The sequence below is a fragment of the Caretta caretta genome, chromosome 2 (genome assembly GCF_965140235.1).
Source record: "Caretta caretta isolate rCarCar2 chromosome 2, rCarCar1.hap1, whole genome shotgun sequence".
Taxonomy (NCBI): Eukaryota; Metazoa; Chordata; order Testudines; family Cheloniidae; genus Caretta; species Caretta caretta.
Window position 1 is genome coordinate 3,183,274 of NC_134207.1, and position 19,705 is coordinate 3,202,978.

The 19,705-nt window shown below is 49.3% G+C and overlaps 1 protein-coding gene across 4 annotated transcripts in view; it reads right to left on the bottom strand.

The window, feature by feature from the left end:
* Nucleotides 1-6,376: 6,376 nt before the first annotated feature.
* The window catches only part of ZFTRAF1 (zinc finger TRAF-type containing 1), a 49,010-nt gene continuing 35,681 nt past the window's right edge, over nt 6,377-19,705 (bottom strand). For all 4 annotated transcript variants that reach the window (XM_048841877.2, XM_048841878.2, XM_075124885.1 and 1 more), the window contains exons 3-4: nt 17,614-17,825; nt 6,377-13,996 (exon numbers count right to left, since the gene is read on the bottom strand). In XM_048841877.2, coding sequence (XP_048697834.1) covers nt 13,605-13,996; nt 17,614-17,825 — 604 coding nt within the window. In that variant the 3' untranslated portion in view covers nt 6,377-13,604. The remainder of the gene's footprint in view (nt 13,997-17,613; nt 17,826-19,705) is intronic.

The window sequence follows — 19,705 nt, forward strand, 5'->3', positions numbered from 1 at the left end:
TTCTTTTGGCCCAATCCTCCAATTTGTCTAGATCCCTCTGTATCCTATCCCTCCCCTCCAGCGTATCTACCTCTTCTCCCAGTTTAGTGTCATCTGCAAACTTGCTGAAGGTGCAATCCACACCATCCTCCAGATCATTTATGAAGATATTGAACAAAACTGGCCCGAGGACCGACCCTTGGGGCACTCCACTTGATACCGGCTGCCAACTAGACATGAAGCCATTGATCACTACCCGTTGAGCCCGACAATCTAGCCAACTTTCTATCCACCTTATAGTCCATTCATCCAGCCCATCCTTCTTTAACTTGCTGGCAAGAATACTGTGGGAGACTGTGTCAAAAGCTTTGCTAAAGTCAAGGAACAACACGTCCACTGCTTTCCCCTCATCCACAGAGCCAGTTATCTCGTCACAGAAGGCAATTAGATTAGTCAGGCATGATTTGCCCTTGGTGAATCCATGCTGACTGTTCCTGATCACTTTCCTCTCCTCTAAGTGCTTCAGAATTGATTCCTTGCGGACCTGCTCCATGATTTTTCCAGGGACTGAGGTGAGGCTTACTGGCCTGTAGTAAGCCTGTAGGCTTACTGCCCCAGGATCCTTGCTTGCACCCAGAAGCCAGTGGCCGGCAGAGAGCTCGGGGAGGGCAGCCTGCAACCCAGGTCTCCAGGCTGCCCAGCTCAAGCCACAGCACAGCCGGTGCCAGACCCCACAGGACCTGGGTGCGGAGGAGGCATGAGGCAATGACCTGCATGAATAGGGCTCAAGTCCTGCTGTGGCCTGGGCTCTGCCCCAGGAACCTGGACCCAACGTTCAGGGAGCCAGAGCCACACCCCCAGGCTGTGATCGTCTCAGAACCGGGGGGGTCTCTCCAGACTAGCTGAGCACCATGGTCCCTTCTGGCCTTCACGGCCCCGCAGAACCCCAGCAGAGGGCACAGGAGCAGGAAGTCAGGGCAACTTCCCTGTGGGAAAGGGACCAAGCCCTTTCAAAGCAGCGCACTCACCCAGTACAGCCCAGGCAGGGCTGGTTTGAACCCACCTGCTATTCCAGCCAAGCCGAGAAACGCTCCAGGCGTCAGTGTCCATCCCCCAAACGCCTGACGAAAGGCGTGTCCGGCTTGGTGGGCCGCATGGACCGAGCCGCAGCGCACTTCCATCTCCCCAAGCAGACAGGGGTGCGTTAATTCATTTACTTTCAACTTTCAAATGTGACTCCGAAGTGGAGCCTGCTCATTGGCTCACCTCCTCTCTCCATGCTCAGTCACTCACACCCAGAGCCCTCCTCCGTTCGCACGACATTTCAACGTCGAGCTCTCTCCGGCGCGCGCCCCACAGCGCTCAGGCCGGCACGCACGGCGTGGAGTGCAAGCCGCATGGTTTCCTGCGGGACTGGTCAGATGGTGACGTCTGTGCCAGAATTCCCCCGGCTGAGGTCTTTCCGGCACCGCTGGGTGTCCCGTGCGGCCCCCGCGAGCCGCTCGGTCACGCACACAGAGCTCTTCAGGAGGCTGTTTCGAAGGGTCACATGAAGCCAAACAGCAGCAGCTATCCCCCCCGAGGTCCTATTGCCCGAGGTAGCACTCTCCCCTCACCCTGCGTTCGCATCATCCATCGGCGGCACCTCGCGTGTCTGCTGGCACCATCAGCAATGGGCACGAGGCCTTTCCGGGGAACGGGCGACGAGCAAAGTGGAGGTGGCAGGTGCCAGGATTAAAGAGGGGAACATGGCATCTCTTTGTTGCTACTAGAGAGGAGCTGGATCCTTTCAGGTCAGAGGACAGAGGTCAGGCAGAAACCGGGGATGCAGGCGGATTGGCACTGCCTTCTTTCTCTTCTTTTGCCAGCCACGTCTCTCTTCCTCACGGGCTCTCGCACGTTTCTTTGCAATAAACGGCAGCAGCAGCGAGCCGCCCGCCAAACCAAACTCAAACATCCTGCTACACGTGGAACACACGATCTGCCAGCTTCTATGCCCCTTCCCCAGCCAGGCCCAGGTGTGGCTTGGGGAGCACGAGGCTGGCCAAAGGGCCGAGTAGAGCAGGTATTTCCCACCCCAGCAAACAGGTTTAACCTGTAGGACGACAGGGGTCCGGTGTATATTTTTAGCCCATAGTTGTGGGGGGGTGGGGGTTAAGATGTAGGCCCCACTGAACACACAGCTGCAGAAGGAACGTGGAGAAAACAGCCCCACTCGTGTTGGGCTTTGCAGCGTTACTGCCCTCAGCCCGCGGACTTGTCAGATCTCTCCAAATGAAGCAGCACCAGGCAGTTCACTGGACGGGACGCACAGGGAGCTCGGGGGGAAGCTTTTTGCTCTGAGTCACGACGGAAGGAACGCTCCACCATGGCGTCAGGGAGCGCTGAGCTCTCGCCGGTGCCATCCTTCTGCCTCTGCAGCCCCAAGTTCTGAGAGCAGTGAAAGTCGCTCTGGGAGAAGAGACCAGATTAAACAATACCTGCCTCAGCAGCCCCCGCCAGCGTGGGAAACCAGCAGGCCTCATTGGACAGGCTTTCCAGGAGGCAGAAAAGGGCCAGTGTCACAGACTGACACAGGGACGGGGTATCTGAGAGCCTCTTGCCAGTTCTCAGGATCCAGGGTAGTGCCAGGATTGCAGGGCCTGGGTCCGTGCTGGCCGCACAGGTCTGAACACCCTTGGTAGGAAGAGGATATGCCCTGGAGAAGAAACGCTGGCTCGACTTCACAAGGGGGAAGGGATTTTAAGTAGGTATTAGGGAAGGCAGGTGAACTGTAACCTGACACGCCGAGGGGGCTGCTCCCGGGGGCCGGTGGGTCAGTTCTCTGCAGGGCAGAGTGAAAGTGTCTAGTCAGGGAACGTACAAAAGTCTCTTGGAGCAGAGAAGGGGGAGGAAAATCAAAACTCTCAGCCTGAGAAAACTTGCCAATGTGTATTTCATTACGAAATCTGATTGTTTCTAGTGCAGTTCCACACGGCACCTAACAGTTACAGTCGTCTTGCCCAGGGGGCATCCTGGGCGCAGAGGAGCTGGGGGCCGTTGGGGTTCGGGCGCAGAGGAGCCGGGGGCCGTTGGGGTTTGCTTGGCTCCTTCTGGCAGATCTGAATCCCCTCCACAGATCAGGAGCAAGAAGTTTCCGAGCTTAGCCAGTGCTTGAGCATCAGGTTCTCGGCCTCACGCAGCCAAGAAGGGAGGCCCTATTATAGACTCTCCATTTCAGGAGGGCCAAGCCCCCTGACTGTGCCCATCTCTGGAAGTGGAGCAAACCCCTGGCTAAAGGTGAATCCACATCAGACTGAGGGGCTGCTGTCAGAAACAGGAAGTCCTTTGAGGAAGTTGCTTTGGCAAGAAGAGCTCTGTGTAGCTCAAAACCTCGTCTCTCTCACCAACAGAAGTCAGTCCAATAAATTATATTCCTCCCCCACCTTTTCAGTCCACCACGTTGGGGTCCCTTGGACACTTGGTGGTCATGAGTCCGAAAGAGCCACAGCAGCAAGAGACGCCCACTTGTCTCCGCGGCTGGCCAGAGGATCGCTCCCCTCCAGCAGGCCACAGACCTGGCCGGGATCTGTGTGTTTGTGGCCTCCAGGTTTGATCATCACGACGGCTATCTAGAAACATTCTGAAAAACCCTCCAGCTTGCACAACACACAGGAGCTCCACAGGTCACTGGCAGCACATCCCCCACGGGGTGTCCGCTGTCCGCACTAGCTCCCCAGACTCCAGGCCAAAATGTCCGTCCCGAGATGCAGAGCTCTCCATGGCACTAGCCACCCAAATAGTCACTTCTCCCCACACAACCGCTACCGCCCAGCGCGGTTCTGTTCTCACCTGCCAACCAAGAGGACCCTGACGCGTGGGAGAAGGAGCTGACACAGCTGAACTGAACCACCCTTCCGTACTCCATCCACCTCACCACGCCCAGATCTACATCGGAGACTGCACGCGCCTTCACGCAGTGCTTCAACAGACACACAAACCCCAACCAACTCATGTCACCTACAGAAAACCCCAGCTACGTCTCTGCGGCTCTGGGAGGTGAGAGAGGGGGAGTTTAGAAGGCACCCCCGTCCTATGGTGCAGGACGACCATATAGCTAGAGGGTTTTTTTGGGGGTGGGTTCACATTTTCTTCTGCTTGATAGGATGATGGATCCCGGTGAGGTTTCATGCACAGAGGATATACATAAAATGGCTGCTCTGGACAGTCTGAGTGACACCCAGTACCCAGAGAAATTAAATAGAAAGAAATCAGTGGGACTCACGATCAGACGCAGTGAATCAGGATTGTGCTGCTGTAGTGTGAGGGATCCCGCTGCGTGGGCTTATACCCCGAGCACACCCCAGCTGAGCGGGATGGAGGGGGCCTACAGAAATAGGCCACACTGTACCAACAAGTAACGTGTTGGCAAACTAGTTTTCAATAGTCACCGGCCAGAGGATTACAGTGTTGTACCAAGTCTAACATCACAATGACAGTGTGTTATTCAAACGCACGGACCATCCATCACAAAGGCTGTTGCTGCTAATAAAAAAGAGCATATGGAAAACCTAACCTCTACACACAGCACTCCCAATATCAGCGAGTAATAATATTACCTCGCTCTCATCTCGCGCTTTTCATCAGCAGAGCTCAAAGCACTTCACAAAGCAGGTAAAGTAATGAACAAAGTCAATGTTTCAGCTACTTCGCCTGACGACACTGACTTGTGTTAAAGCCAAAGGCAACTACACGACTTCAGTATCTCCAGAGGGCGCCAGGGAGAATAAAGGTGGAAGGTCCAGGGTGCAACAAGAGGTACAAAGAAAGGGAGATAAAAGCAGGAAACGCAGGCACTGCCCTACCGGCTCAGAGCACGGCTCCATCTAGTCCGATGTGCTGAGAGTGGCTGGGACTGGCGGCTTCAGGGGAAGGAGCCAGAACGTCCAGAATGCCCAATTCTGGGATAATCTGCTCCGAGTTCGTCCTAACTCCCCGACATTGAGCTAGGATCTGAAACATCATGATCTTGGCTATTTTTACTACAAAACTTCAGAGGCTCAGTCAGGATGAGGGCCCCAGTGTAAAGGTGTCGTACAAACAACTTAAAGAGATACAATCGCAACCCCAACGAGCAATTTTATTTTTAAATTGGGTGTTCCTGTTACCTCTACAAATGTCCAATCCTGTTCTGAATCCTGCTGAGCTCTTGGACTCAGCAAGGTTGTAGCAGAGAGTTTCACAGGCAATGCATCGTGCCAAAAATGTTTTTTTCAGTTTCTGTTGCCTTTCAGACCGTCCCCTTGTTCTTGTATCAGAAAAGATAACTAGAAGCGCACGAGTCACCTTCTCTATTCGATTATTTTGGACCCCTACATCACACCTCCTCTTCCCCCTCGAAACAGCCCCAGGCCTTCTCATTTTCCCCGTACAGAAGAGTTCATGCCTCTAACCGTTTTCACTACCCACCCCTTGACCCCTTCGCTTGCTGCTGGGCCATGAACGAGAGAAGGTGACCAGTCCTGAACCCAGCATTTGGGTTAAGGCCCCGCCATGGAGATAGAAGAAGAGCTATTTTTATTATTTTCTATATCCTGAGGTCGTTTGCTTTTTGACTCCCACTGAGCAGATGACATCACTGGACTATCCACAGTAACCCCTCGGCCCCCCTTAATTTAGAAGCCAGCACTATGCATGAGGAATTCCTGTTATTACCCTGATCTCTCTGCCATCACACTGCCTAACCACTTAACTTTGGGTTCCTCACTCCCACAGTCCTATTCTCCCCCACAGACTTGGGCTGTGGGGCCTAGGACATGCTGAGATTCAGAGACCCAGACACTGGGCAGGTGAAGCAGGGATGAGAGGGGAGTAGCCATATTTGGGTTACTGGGTGGCGTGGCTGTTCGTTCTCCACACTGTGGTGCCTCCATTCTGACTGGTCAGGAACATTACACAGGGCTGTCACTGCGTGCAGTCTGGCTGCTGGGGTCCTGACCATGCAGACCCAAGCCAGGAGCAGAACTGGGCCATGCCTAGCATGCTTTGGCTGGGATTCGAAGAGGTCCCTTTCCAATGTTCTCACCATTCTTGGCTACTGTAACGGCACAAATGGAATCAACTCCTTTGATAAAGTATGGGATCTTGTGGGGCTCAAGTTTCCTCCAGGGAGAGTCACAGAAATGTAGGGCTGGAAGGGACCCTGAGAGGTCATCTAGTCCAGCTCCCTGCGCGGAGACAGGACAAAGTGCACCAGACCTAGAATGGTCAGGAGCTGCCCCAGCAGCAAAGCTGACCTGCCCCGTGGGCCTGCTCCACGGAACAGAGACTCTGCACCCCACGGCGCTGGCAGATCTCCCAGAGAGCAGGGAGGATGACTGGCAGCACGGTTTGGTCAAGTAAACACAGACACAAGTGGTTTGGTTTGGTTTTTTACTACAGTTACATACAGAAACTATTCAAACAGAACGCAGACCACAAAAGGAACAGAAGAAATCATTCCCGACAGCGTCAGAACCAGCCCTCTCAGACGGGGGTCGCCACGTGTAGTGCTCAGGCCCCGGGAGGAGGCGAGCGGTAGCGGTAACCAAGCCAGGGGCTGCACGTGCTCTCTTGACAACGCCCTGGCAGCACTTCTCAGCCCTGACTTGCGGCAGTCCCCGCTAGTCCAGTCCCATGCCGCCCTGATTCGCCTGCCAGCTGCGGGCTGGTTCTGCGAGACAAATGTCCAGAGGCCAGACTGAGACCCACCCACCCTCATCTACTTTGAACACCAGCCTCAAGCTGAATCCCAGAGTTAGAATTAACCCTCTCACCCCCCCGCGCCCCACCCTGTCCGTTCTAGCCCTGCTATATAGAATGAACTAAAGGAACGAGAACACAAATAAAACCAGGCCAATTACAGAGAGGACATACGATCCCGCAAACAAACCGTTAGCTTTTAAATTATTTTAATTCTACATTCACTAGTTAAATAAATTACCCACAGTAAATACTGTAAGGAGGTTTGTGGTCTGCCAGTCTTCAGCCCTGGCATGAAGAGACGTGCTACAATCTTTATTTGTCTAGTACTGAACTAGACATGTAAGGCTCAGCTACTGTGTATGAATTTTCCAATGTCCAGTAAGGACAGGGTGACCTATGCAAAGGAGTTGAGGGACGAGGGCGAGGAGAGAGAGAACAGCTTTGCAAAAAAATTTGATAATTTAGAATTTTTTGACCATCACACCCAGGAAATCCGTTGAGTCTGGCTGGCAGCTGGCCAGGGACTCCCGGACACAGCCACTGATTCAGGAAGGCATTTTAAAACCGCAAACCCAAAGGGAGCAATGGACACAGCTCTTATGGAATGCCAACTCTAGCAGCTGGACTCTGATGAGTAACCCCAGCTGGAGTCCCCACTTTACCAGGTCCTCCCCCTCACTGCAATGTGCTTTTCTCAGTCTAATGCTTCGGTCGGATGTGGATATATAGTTGCTTCTCCCTTCGTTCTGCCCTTTTAGAACTAATACTAATATACAAGAACTTTTGTAATACTGTACAAGGGCCCTGTCTTTTGGCTTCCAAAGAGATTACCTGCCATTGTCTTAGTGAAGCAGTAAAAACAGTAACCACAGGGGAAGACTGTGCATTCAGTCCCATTCAGACACAATTTGGTCACATCACTCCCCAGGCCTGGGCCACAAAGACTGGCCCAGGCTTACGCAAATTTAAGTCTGCATCTGACCAATAATCTCAGTCCCACCTTTCAGAAACGGGAAACACATGGCTACTCCAAAGCACAACACCTTGCGCTTACAGGAGAGAGGAATCTAGAGGCAAAAAAAGGGGACAGAAACATTCAGTGGCAACAAGAGAAGAGAAAGAGGAAGAGGCAATACCTCTTTAGTGAAGACCTGCAGACACATTCATTCAACTAGCATCTGCTGAGGGCTGAAGAGGAACGTTCCTGGGAAAGGAAAGGGTTCCACTTTTCCCATAGCCATCCTTTGAAAACAGTGGCCGATATTAAAGGCACATAGCAAACAGTATGTAAAACAGTATGACACAAAAGAGGAGTAGGGAGAGATCTACACACACGGGGGAGGATCAGATGACAGTAATGGGTCTCTGCCCGGACAGGTTTGTCATGTGCAGCCCATGGCACTGTGCATGCTATTGGGAAGCACCCTATGGTGCAGGAGATGCAGAGTTGCATTAAATCACAGTTGACGGGCTAGGTCTCAATTTGCCTTAATATTGGGAACTCTCAGAGATTGTGCCCGTTTCACTCAAAGTTGCTGTCTGACGACATCTTCTGCTCAACTCATGCAACTATCACACAGAGACTAAAGGAATCTTGTTAAATGTGCAAACTGGAGGTTCCTGCCTGAATCTACAGAAGAGAGTTGCATTAAAAAAAATCTGTTCCATCTGAATTCAAGGCCTACCGGAGTTGTCTTTGGAGAGAAGACTAATATTCCGACACTGATTAACCCTGTGTTGCATAAAATGCCTGTGGCTTCCCTTATCTTCATGGGGAAGACGGGCCATGGAGATTACAGGGCTACACTTTGATCTAAGCAGCAGCACTGTGCACTGGCAACCACCCTACCCAAGCTGCATCCCTCAATTAAAGAGATGAGGACGGCTGCATCCGTTTTACTTACTAATTAGGTGGGGACCCCAACCCCTGCAAAGTAGCCAGTGTGGTGCTCAGCTGGGCAAGCCTGGGAGCACCCCCCTTTGACAGCAGCACAGGAAGACTCCACTGCCACTGGGCATCATCTAAAGCAAAGTGCACAGAAAACAGCCAGATTCTGAAGATAAGCAAAGCTACCTTCTCCCATGGGAGCCAGTTGCTTGGGACAAGAGTTACCAAATACAAAACAATTTACCCTCAGAAACTCACCAGCATTCACCCTACACACTCAGGGAACTGGAGAAACACTCTCAGAGATGAAAACATAGTAACCTGGACTATTGTACTAAGATTAGGCCACAAACAAGTTCAGACCTGCAGGATTTTACTAGCTTTAAAATCACCGGGGGTGGAATTGGGGAAGCGACCTGGTAAAATTATTCTACCCTGAAAAGTTTGGAGGTTGCCACAAATTCTCCCCATGTACTAGAAAATGAGTGAGTCCCCAGGTAACCTTCTGAAAGAAGAAGCTGGCGTGGGGAAAACCCAGCATGCAAACTACACATGGATCAAACCCAGAAGCGTCAAGAGCCGGTATTAAGAAATATAAAATGAGTCTTTCCTTTTCAGGGGCACGTGGGGGTTGAACATTTCCAATTTTTTAAAAAGTGAATCATTAGAACAAAGCTGTACAAAGATCTCTGCAGCTGCCCATCCTCAGAGCAGCAGAATGAACTCTCCAGAGGATTTGCCTGAAGTTCTCTAGGAGAATCTTCAAAGCTTCCTTATGGAATGACGTCTCTTTGCCATCTCTTGATGGGTTCTCAAGCCTCCTGGGAAAGAGGCTCCCCCTGAACTAAGCCCCAAGTTGCTCTAAGCTTTCAGGATGGAAGGGGAACTCCTCAGGGACAGGATTTCTTCTGTTGAAGTTCATTTCCAAGCACATGTTTCTCATATGCTCCATTTACTTTGGAAAGTTTTACCCCTTAATTTAGGTCTTGAAGCCATGCATAGTTCTCACCCTCCCTCCAACAGCTCATATTAATGCAGAGCGCCTTTGTGTTTCGCTTCTGTGCCTCTCAGTAGCCCGTTCCATGAAGCTGTTACTGAAGTTCTACCACTGCACGGCTGATACCAGAGCTTGAATTTCTTTGGTCACCGGGTTAAGAGGCAGTTGCCTCAGTAGAAAGCACATGAACATACCAGGTGTATTAGCAAACCAGTGGCACTAGTTAGAGAGTGATCAATGCCTTCCAGGCTATACTAAATGGAAAGTGTCAGGTATTGCAGAACATTCCTAGGCTGACCTTTAATGACTCTAGAAAATACTCACCCTCCTGCCTTTGCAACAGTGGGAAAAGGGCACTGGTACATGGGAAATATACCTACCTTGTGCACTGATCAGTTTGCGTGGTGGCTTTAACTAAATTCTCATACTCTATTACAGGACTTAACGTAGCAACTCCTTCCTGATAGATGCACTGTGCTTATCTGCCGCACGCGGTATTTTCCAGTTACACTAGGATAGGCAAATCCTTCCTCAAGGTGACTCAACTCTTCACTTGTGAGCTTCTTAAAGAGCCTTAGGAGAAGGCAAGTCTAAGTTTCACAAATGCCAAAGCTGGTAGTCTTCACTTCCCAAAGGTTATAGTCAAGACACTTCTAGATCACTTTTGGTCATTCCAACGATGCTACTCTGAAGATACCTGCCACAGTGCCGCCGTACTCTGCGTAAAGTGAACAGAGCACTAAGTGTCCATGTAATCCAACATGACATGCTCTGTCATGCTGACATTACCCACACCTGGCCATCCTCTCCTGGAAGGTCTGCAGAACATTGGAATCCCCCATATTCCAGTAGGATCAATAATCCAGTGGATACCTAGTCCTGTTCAAAACAGTTAACAAGGACAGGTTCAAAGACCTATTGGTAGTCACAGAAGGAAGTAGTGGCCTGTACCAGACTGCACTGGAGTTCTTCCACCTCGTAAAAAAACAAGCTCTATTCACGTGGCACTGCCTGAGCCAGTCAGCTACCACACAACGGACCCTGGTGAGGGGAATTTCTGTTTCCTTGACAAGCCTTTGTGCATTTGACACAAAGGAACAAACTGCACTACAAACTGAACAACTGCAGGTTGGGGCAATGGGAAGACAACTGCGATGCAAGTTCCCTTACCATAACCAAGGGGAAGTCTCAGTCTGCCCCTGGTGTTTGACTCCACTCTAGACTTTTCCAAGCAAGGGACTCTGATCGTGGCCAGCTTGTTCTGAATGGCTTTTCCTGAGGGCACCATCTTTCCTGAACTGGCTTCCAACCTATCCTGTAAGCGACTAGATCTCAGGAAACAGCACTAAATGGAGTCAGCCTTTGGGGATACCTTCAGTGTTGCTAACACAGAAGACAGGCAACCCTGACACTATCCATTTTGAAAAAATTTACATTCATCACAAAAAAGTTCCTCTGAAGTTTTCCAAGGTGGTCTGACCTGCTCTATGGGCACTGTAGTGTTGGGGTCATTCTGACACACTCAAAACCGTCACCGAATATAGACTGGCCATTTGCATGCTATTTAGTCTGTCAGTCTAACATGTAGCATGTGAGAGTAACGAAGAGTAACGGGGCTAACGGGAAAATGGCTCTTTGGTATTTAATCAAAAGAAAGCTATAACAGGTGTTATTCCTCTGAAGCGACGGAGACGCCTCTGTAAAATGACAGCTCACAATTCTAGCAAGTCAGTGTTAGACATTCCACACACCTGGGGCTCTAGCAGCGGAGATCCCGCTCGCAAGGTGCGGGAGGGGAGACGTGAAGGACGGGGCTGCGCCTGTAGCACATAACCTCAGACTCCAACCTCCACACGAGACAGCCACGGCAGCAGCTAATGGAGAGTGATTTTTCCTTTGTAACTCTCACACCCTCTCTAACTGAGCATTTTCAACAAGCAAGTTTTAACCTGGCAGTAATACTGTCACTCTATGAAACTCGATGCCTCTTTAGAAGACATCACTAAGATTTCAAGACACTATTAAGACTATTAACTAGGCTTCATGCTATAAACATTCTCGTATTCCACGGGGCACAGCAGAAAGACTCATCAAGTTACCAATAAAAGGGCTCGAACTCCCAGTGGCCACTACCTTTAGAACGGCCAGTGGGAGGTGAAAAAGCTAGGCTGGAAAGCTGACATGATTCAGAATGAAAACCCAGGGCAGAAGAAGCTTCATGACAGAAAGTAAAACAGTAATAGCTTCATTGTAGGCAGCATCTGCGAGAGGTTTCCATGATTTACATCATACCCAATCCAGTTATTCCTTAAAAATAAAATTAGATAGCCTGACTTCAGTGGGCATAGTTACTGGGTGGCTGGTCTTGAATACACGGCATTAATGAGCTTGTGATAGTGTTTTCATCCACCACCAGTAATATCCCACATTTACATTTCTTAAAAATAGTGTCGAGTGAAACATCCCTGTAGATCTCTTCACAATTTGGTGACTGGCTGCACTATCCCTGTCCATAAACATGCTGTATATATTCATATATAAAAAATATTCTCACACTGTAAAATTGCATAATTACTAGAAGAGCCTGCAACTCGTTTCTTTTTTCTTGTTTCACAAGAAACTCAAGTTTTGGCAAAACTGCAAAGGGACAGAATTTCACCCTGCATTCCGAAAAGTCTGCAAGAATTTAGGTTTGGTTTCTACATAGGTCCTCATCTTGTCTAGATAAAATCTCAACCTGTGCTATATTGCAGGGCTGGAGGAAGCATAAAACTGTAGAAATGACCTTGGGATTGTTTCTTCATGATGTGCAATACAAAATAAACTAGAGATACAGTATTTTGTTTGCAGCAGTCCAGGTGGTGTTTGTGGGGGAAGGGAGGGAGAGGGGACACTGAACCGTTCTGATCCATTCGCCGTTAGCACAGTCCTGACAAAAATGCTCCAATAACCTGTTCTTAAGTTATTCAAGAACAAGAGCATCTTCGCTTGGGAATTACCAGGAAAGCCCACTCAGTCCAGGAGGTTCATGTCACAATCCCGTGAGAGATCATGCGATGCTCAGCGTGTCTGCTTTTCATAGTCTTCACCCTGCATCTTAAACTTCCATTTACAAACCATGGCAATGGTTAACTCCACTGGACCAAAAGCTTGGGGCGAAAGGGACGTAGAACAAAGGGTTAGTTTACACAGACAAGACACAAATGGGGAGTCTGGTTCTTTGGAGCACTTTCATATGCAATGCACTACAGCTCCGTCATTTCTCCCCACTTCCATCCTCTTCCCACAGAAGAGTGGAGCGTCAGCCCAGCCAGCACAAGTGCCACAAACTCCCCCAAACACCTCATTAGGGTTTTGCTTTGTTTTTGGAAGGGGAGGGTGGGAATCCCCGTTTGTTTTATTCTACTGATACAATAGACAGAGGACCAGACAGCACAAGTAATAATGAACTAGGCTCTCCCAAGCCCTAAATCACAGCTAGACTTGTCTCTGTGCTCCCCATCCCAAAAGCAAAACAGGAAACTGAAATGTATCCAGTTCATTCAAGCCACATGAGATCTGAAAGGAGGGGGAGAAAATAACACCACTGCCTCCCTTACAGCCCCCCCAGCTGCCACATGCAGATTGTGCACTGTACCAGGACAACAAAACTCTGTCTATTCACATATACTGAACTGCTTGGATCGCTGGCTCCCCAACTTGCCCTCGCCACAGCATGCCAAAGAGCTCTTGGTATGCTGCCAGCACCTGCAGGTTTCACAGCTGTCACCCCCACGTGCCAGTCCTCGACCCGGACCTGGCTCCATTCTTGTCTGTCCCTGGGGAAGATGGGGGAAGGGAAGGGAAGGAAGGCTGTGACTGCTTACGCTGTTGCATACACATGCAGACGTTTTGTTGTTTTTTTTTCTTTTAAAATGATCAAATTACTGTGAAATCACAACGGGCACAGGCAGCCGTACGAGGTAACTATGGTTCAGTGGTGCTTTCTTGGTAACTTCCAGCATAACTCAGCCTTGCCTATTTCTGTATCTGGAATATAAAAAGCCGCAAGTTGATGTTCTTGGCAGCCAGCAGTTTGTTACATTCCACAGAGTCGATGATGGGGAGCGGCACATACTCCGTCTCATTGTTCTCATTGGTGAAGACGAAGTGATAGATCACGGGGTTGATTTTCACGTCGTCGTAGGGCCCCTTCAAGAGCAGGAAGGAACACTCCATGGGGGAACTGATCTTGCTTTTCAGAATGAGCTGGAAGGAGAGGGTGCGCTTGCAGGACAGGTTGGGGTTGCGTTCGGAGTCGTTGACTCGGGCCTTTAACACCCAGGTCTGGTTGAGCACGGTGAACCTGGGCGTCTCATAGTACAGGCGGGTGATGAAGTCATCGGTTCTATAGGGACGGAACTGAACTTCTGCAACACAACAAAAGAGGGCGGGGGAGAAAACACAGACAGACAATTAACCAGAGCAGCTGGCAGCCTGAACAATCGAGCTCACGTTACCTGTAGCTATTGTGCAGGACCTTTCTTGACATGGCATAAGGAGGCAATTGGGGTTGGGGGTGACCACTCCAAGCCAGTGTCAGGACAAATGGGACTTCTTGGCAAGGAACTCAATGCACTTTAACAGTCCATCGAAAACAGTAAATACAGGAAGCACTTTTAAGATGCATAAAATTGAGGGGAGGGAAAGGGAGAGGGGAGAATAAAATACAAACAAGGTTAATCAAATCCATTGAATACACCACCTTATAAACATAGGGATTGCCAAACTGGGTTGGACCATCTAGTCTAGCACCCTCTCTCTGACAATGGCCAGAATCAGATGCTTGCAAGGAAGGCTGAAGTAACCCCATCTGTAGACAGTGAATCCCCAGTCTCTGATGGGTTTAGGTCTGGAGCCATGAGGGTTTATATGCTGTAGATATTTGCATATTTAGTGTAACTGTAGCTATTCTGAGTATCAATGTCTAATCCTTTTCAGAATTCTTAGCCTCGGTAATATCTTGTGGCAGAGAGTCTCACAAGTCAACTGATTGTTGTGTAAAGAAGTATTTCCCTATATCAGTCTGAATTTGTTGTTACAAGGTAAATGACACGCTAATGTTAGCTTGTGGTGAGTGGGTGGTGCACACAGCACACAATTACACAGAATCAGTCAGTTGCCTAAGTGGGTCTGACTGATGCAAATGATCTACATTAATTTGGTTATAAACCATGCCATCAAGAATGGCAAGATGGACACTTGTTTCTTTGTGATCTGTTGATGGAGAAAGAGCAGGGGGAACAGGCAATAAGTGTGTAGTGAGGTCAGTCTTGTGGGAAGCTGTAGCTGGATCCTAGGTATAAAATCTTGGGTGTGCCCGAACTGAGGTCTGGAGTGCATAAAAACAAGCATCACACGCAGACAGGATACAGTTCAGATAACAAAGCACATTTTATTGGGATTATGCATACAAATCTGTAATCAAGGTAATAAGGCACAATTATGCATTACCACAGTGCAAAACCAGAGAACAGGGCATGTGAAACACAGACCTTCAGGGTTCAAAGGTACAGAAAATTCCGGGTTCAGATACATAAAGAAATAACAATACATTGGGTAGAAGTGGTCCAAATTTACTTTTGCAAATGCACTCTAAAATCTGAAATCCAGCCCCCGTTTCAAGGCACAGTCCGCTGTCAGTCCAATAAACTCTTTGCCAGCACAAAGACTTTGTCAACTCTATCACTTTTGGACAAACACATCGTTCCAGTGAAGTCTTTACTGTACAAACCATGGAAGCTCACAGCATAACTACAGGTACAATAACCCTTTGGGTGCATTTCATACAGGTTTACATATTCTTCAAAGTTTCCAGAAGAATTAGGAAAGCACAGCAGGCAACACCTGGACAAAGGAGGTGATCAGTTATTCAAGCTACACAGCATTGGTAACTCAGTGCTTTGACATACACCATCATTTTACTACAGAATCCTACAATAAAAGAGCCAAGAGTCCAGCTGTATCTTCAGGGATCAAGAGGTATTATTTCTAACACACATCTCTACACAGAGAAGACATTTTTCCTAGGAAGTAACTGCTTTAGGCATAGGGGTGTAGTGTCTCGATTGCCTCTCCAGTGCCATGCACTGCAGCACAGAATGCTACTGCTTTGCCCTGCTCTCGAAGGTGCCCACCTGAGCTAACTTATCCTACAAGGGCTGGACCCGGAAAGCAGCAGCAGAGCAAAGCTGGACTATCTCACTCCCTAGCCAACTATTCTAGCTCAGCCTGGTGCTCCAAGTGCAGACGCTACGGAACTTCGCTCCCCTCCTCAGCGCCAACTACTTACGTGTATCCACTGGCAGCAACGGATGTAATGCTGGGAAAAACCAGAATCCGGGCTAAGTGGATCAGCTAACAAGACTGCTCTGTTTTTCATGATCTGAGCTCCCAGCACAATCCATTTGCCACACGCCGGCCTCGGTAAGTTTCACTAAGGACTCAGCTCCAGATTTAAAAAACAAAGTGATCAATGCAGCAGGACGCTAGAGTGGCTATCACTGCAACTACAAAAATCACCTTTCTGCCTCACATGGGACAGGCAAGCAGAGACCTTGAGCAGTACGAGGTTATCACACACTTCTGCCTGCAGCTCCCTTCTGGGACAGCAGAGCATCCATTGCTCCTCAGAATGGAGGAGGAAAGCCAGCCGAGACCAGGAGATCTTCCCTCTACGCTCCTCTCTGTGGGGCTGCTAAATATTTATGGTAAGGGAAATGTGTTTTCCCCACCCACACCCTTTCCCCTCCATACCCTCTTCAGAGTTTCTCTTCCATATTATTTGCCTGCAAGTACCTCAAGCACAAACAAATCTTAAAGAGCAATTCTCCGGGCCCGACTTTAGCACTGATGTGCCAATAAAGTAACCAGCTTCCCTGCATGTTTCATTGCATTGTTTAGTTGTTAATTCAAAGTTAATTTGTATCCCTCTTTCCCCCCTCCCCACCCTCATGAGTTGCCATTTGAGGCAGACAATAGATAGCTCTGCACTGGGGGTTTTTCTTCACCCAAAGGAAAACCAAGAACAGGAGGAACTCAAATATGAGAAATGACTATGTATTACAAAGAGCGCTCTCCAGGAGATGGGTACAAAACCAACAGCACGGAGACCCCCGTGAAAGATAAATTAAGCTTTCTGAATAGCTCACCAATTGTGTGTGACCCAACAACAGGAACCAGAACGGAATGTGAGGAGCTGTAATTCTCATGCAGTGGAAACGAGAGGCCTATCACGTAGGGTCAGTGTGTGTGGGCAGGTCACTGCAGTTATTAATACACTGGACTCCAGGTGGAAGGATGTGTCAGATGACAGATAAGGGGTCTGTTAGCTGGATGCTGTCAAATTTCATTTTCACTTGCAGTAAAACAAAGAAACAGTACAGGCAACACTGGTTTTATATTCTTATTATTCTGGTCTTGTTCATCAATCCAGTGGATGCAACTACAGCACCTTACCTGCAGCTAGGAAGTGGCCTTCCTCCCCACTCGACACAAGTGCTGCTCCGTGGACTAGCCATCAAGGGAAGCAGCGCCATAAGAACTGAGGTCAGCTCCTGTCCAGAGCCCAAGCACATAGCCTGTGAAACAGGTCCAGTCTTCACCAGTTCCGAGGCCCCGAAATCCTGCATTCGCCTCCTGAATCCAAACCCCACCTGACGCCAGGACAATGAAATCTGCTGCTGCTGAGCCAACTCTTAACATGGCTGACTACCCCTCCATCTCCGCCCAGCACCAAGCAAGGAACACAGACACGAGCTAACCCAACGGCCAAGCAGACAGGGAAGCTTTCTCGGAGAGCACTACTGGGACAGACGCACTGCGGCCACTGTCTGCTCAGCAAAGCCCAGCTCTTCTGATCTACAGACCGGCACTGTGCATTACATAAGAAAAACAGGCTTCATCAGTACGTCAAGAACAGGAGTGCCAAAAGCAAGACACTGAAAATATTGGGTGGTGGCTGGTTTTGCCCTGTCTGAGTGATTACCTGTGTAGCCAATCTTCTCAAAGCTGAGCAGGCTGAAGATGCTGTTATACAGCTGCATTTCTTTTTTATGGGTTTGGTCCATTTCATCCAGAATCTCCATCAGTTCATTCCCAGTCTTTGTGGGGTGAGTGCACTCCGCTTCATGAACAGTCAGCTCATGGTATGGACCCTGCCACGGGCACCCAATCCGCTTGTATTTGCACTGAGTCACCCTGTTACAAAGAGAGCACAAACAGGAGTACTTGTCTGCTCTGTAGACAGACGCTGCACCACAGAATGAGATGCACAAATGGCAAATGACACTCCATGAATGAGGACACTTATTGTCTGATCAGAATACTGCCTCCGAAAGCAAAACCCGACCAACCTGGCGGAACAGTAACTACGTCACTGGCTACCAGAATTCATCACTAAACCTCTGGGCCTTGGCATCCCAGAACCTCCATCCGTGCCAAAGAGGCCTAGGCTTTTGCCAGCCAGCACATTTGGCTGCAGTCATTCATGCTCAAATGAAACAGCTGGTCCCAGCAATGGGGTCAGTAATCCTAAACTGGGGTGGCATCTTAGTGTGTTGCTTGTAGAGCACCAGACACAGTGGGGCCTCGGCGCTACTGCAGTATAAATCTTCCCCAGGATTTATTTAGCACCTGTCATTTTATGCGATGCCAAAGAACTCTATGGACTGTTTGCAGGGCTCTCTTCACCCACCACTGAAATGCGGCACCCTCTGCGGAGTAGTAAAGTAGCAACTATCCCATACCAGCACCACTCCCTTTTAAAAGCACTTGCGTAAAGTACAGAGCATACACTGAAGTGACAGGAGGTGCCTTCTGGACTGAATTTGAAATGGAGTTTGAAAAGACGTCAGCGCTGACTCCCTTTTCACTGCAATGAGTGCGATGGATTTTCAGCGACCACGCGTGGGCAGGATTTTACACTGAAAAAGCCCCTACAACAGCATAGCCCTGTAATGCCAAGCTGGGGCATAGCTCCCGTAGGGGAGATGGGAATGGTGCCATTTTACCGGAGAGGACACACAAGCAGCTTCCTGCCAGGGGCCTCCCAGCCAAATCCTGACACTCAACCCTGGCTGGTTTATTAGATTTCACTTGATCGCAGTACAGCTGGAGCGCTCATGTGGACAGGCAGTTCAGTAAGTCTGAATTCCCAACAGCACTGTGTAACCGGAGCTTCTGCCCCAGCTGACATGCTGCAGTCTAGCCAATATTCTCTGGGCTAGTGGGCTCTGCCCGAGAGAAGCATGCCACAGGCTTCTGGCTGCTCACAACTACACAAGATAAGGATGGGAGGTAGGGTGCATGCCGCAGGCTCGGACAATGCACTGCCTCTGCCAGTAGGCTGTGAGATAGAAGCAATAGAAAACAATCATGTGCAAATCTCTGTGCTCTCAGTGCTGCTTTACAATTCTATGGAAGTAAAGCAACTTGTGGCCAAGCCAGCCAAAAGCTTCACTTTCCAGTCTCACCGAGTGTGACCTGCAGCCAGACCACCTTACAAACAACAATCATTAGAAGAGGGAGCCTGCTAAGGTGTTCTACTCCAGCCCCACGTCACGGGGCCAGCACACATTGTTTCCTTGTTTTAGATGCCTCAGCAATAGACCTTTCACAGCACCTCTTTTGAAGACTATTCTGCAGCCTAACACATCTCACTGTTAGGGTATTATTGTTCTGATATATTTTTCTCAAATGTAATCTCATTTTACTTGCTGCCCATGTTCCTAGTCTCTCTGGCTCTCCATTTTTCTGTCCTCCCTGGGGTTTTGTAACATCTGTCCGTTTAGGGTTACCTACATTCAATGTGGTTATCCCACCATAGCCTTAAGGAAGATGGTCTGTAAGACTGGAGAAATCCTCCTCCCCACCTTGCCACGAGCCCAGAGGAGACGCCCTTCACTGAAGATTCTATGGCAATTGGGAAGCAAGTGAGAACTCTCAAAACAGCCTCAGCTGTAAGCAAGAGGCAGTCCAGCTACCTTTTGGCCTGACCTACAGCGGTGACGATTTCTCAGGAAAATGCAATTCTTGCGGTTTTACAAGCTTTGGAAGGCTATTTTCCAGCAGAAGACCAC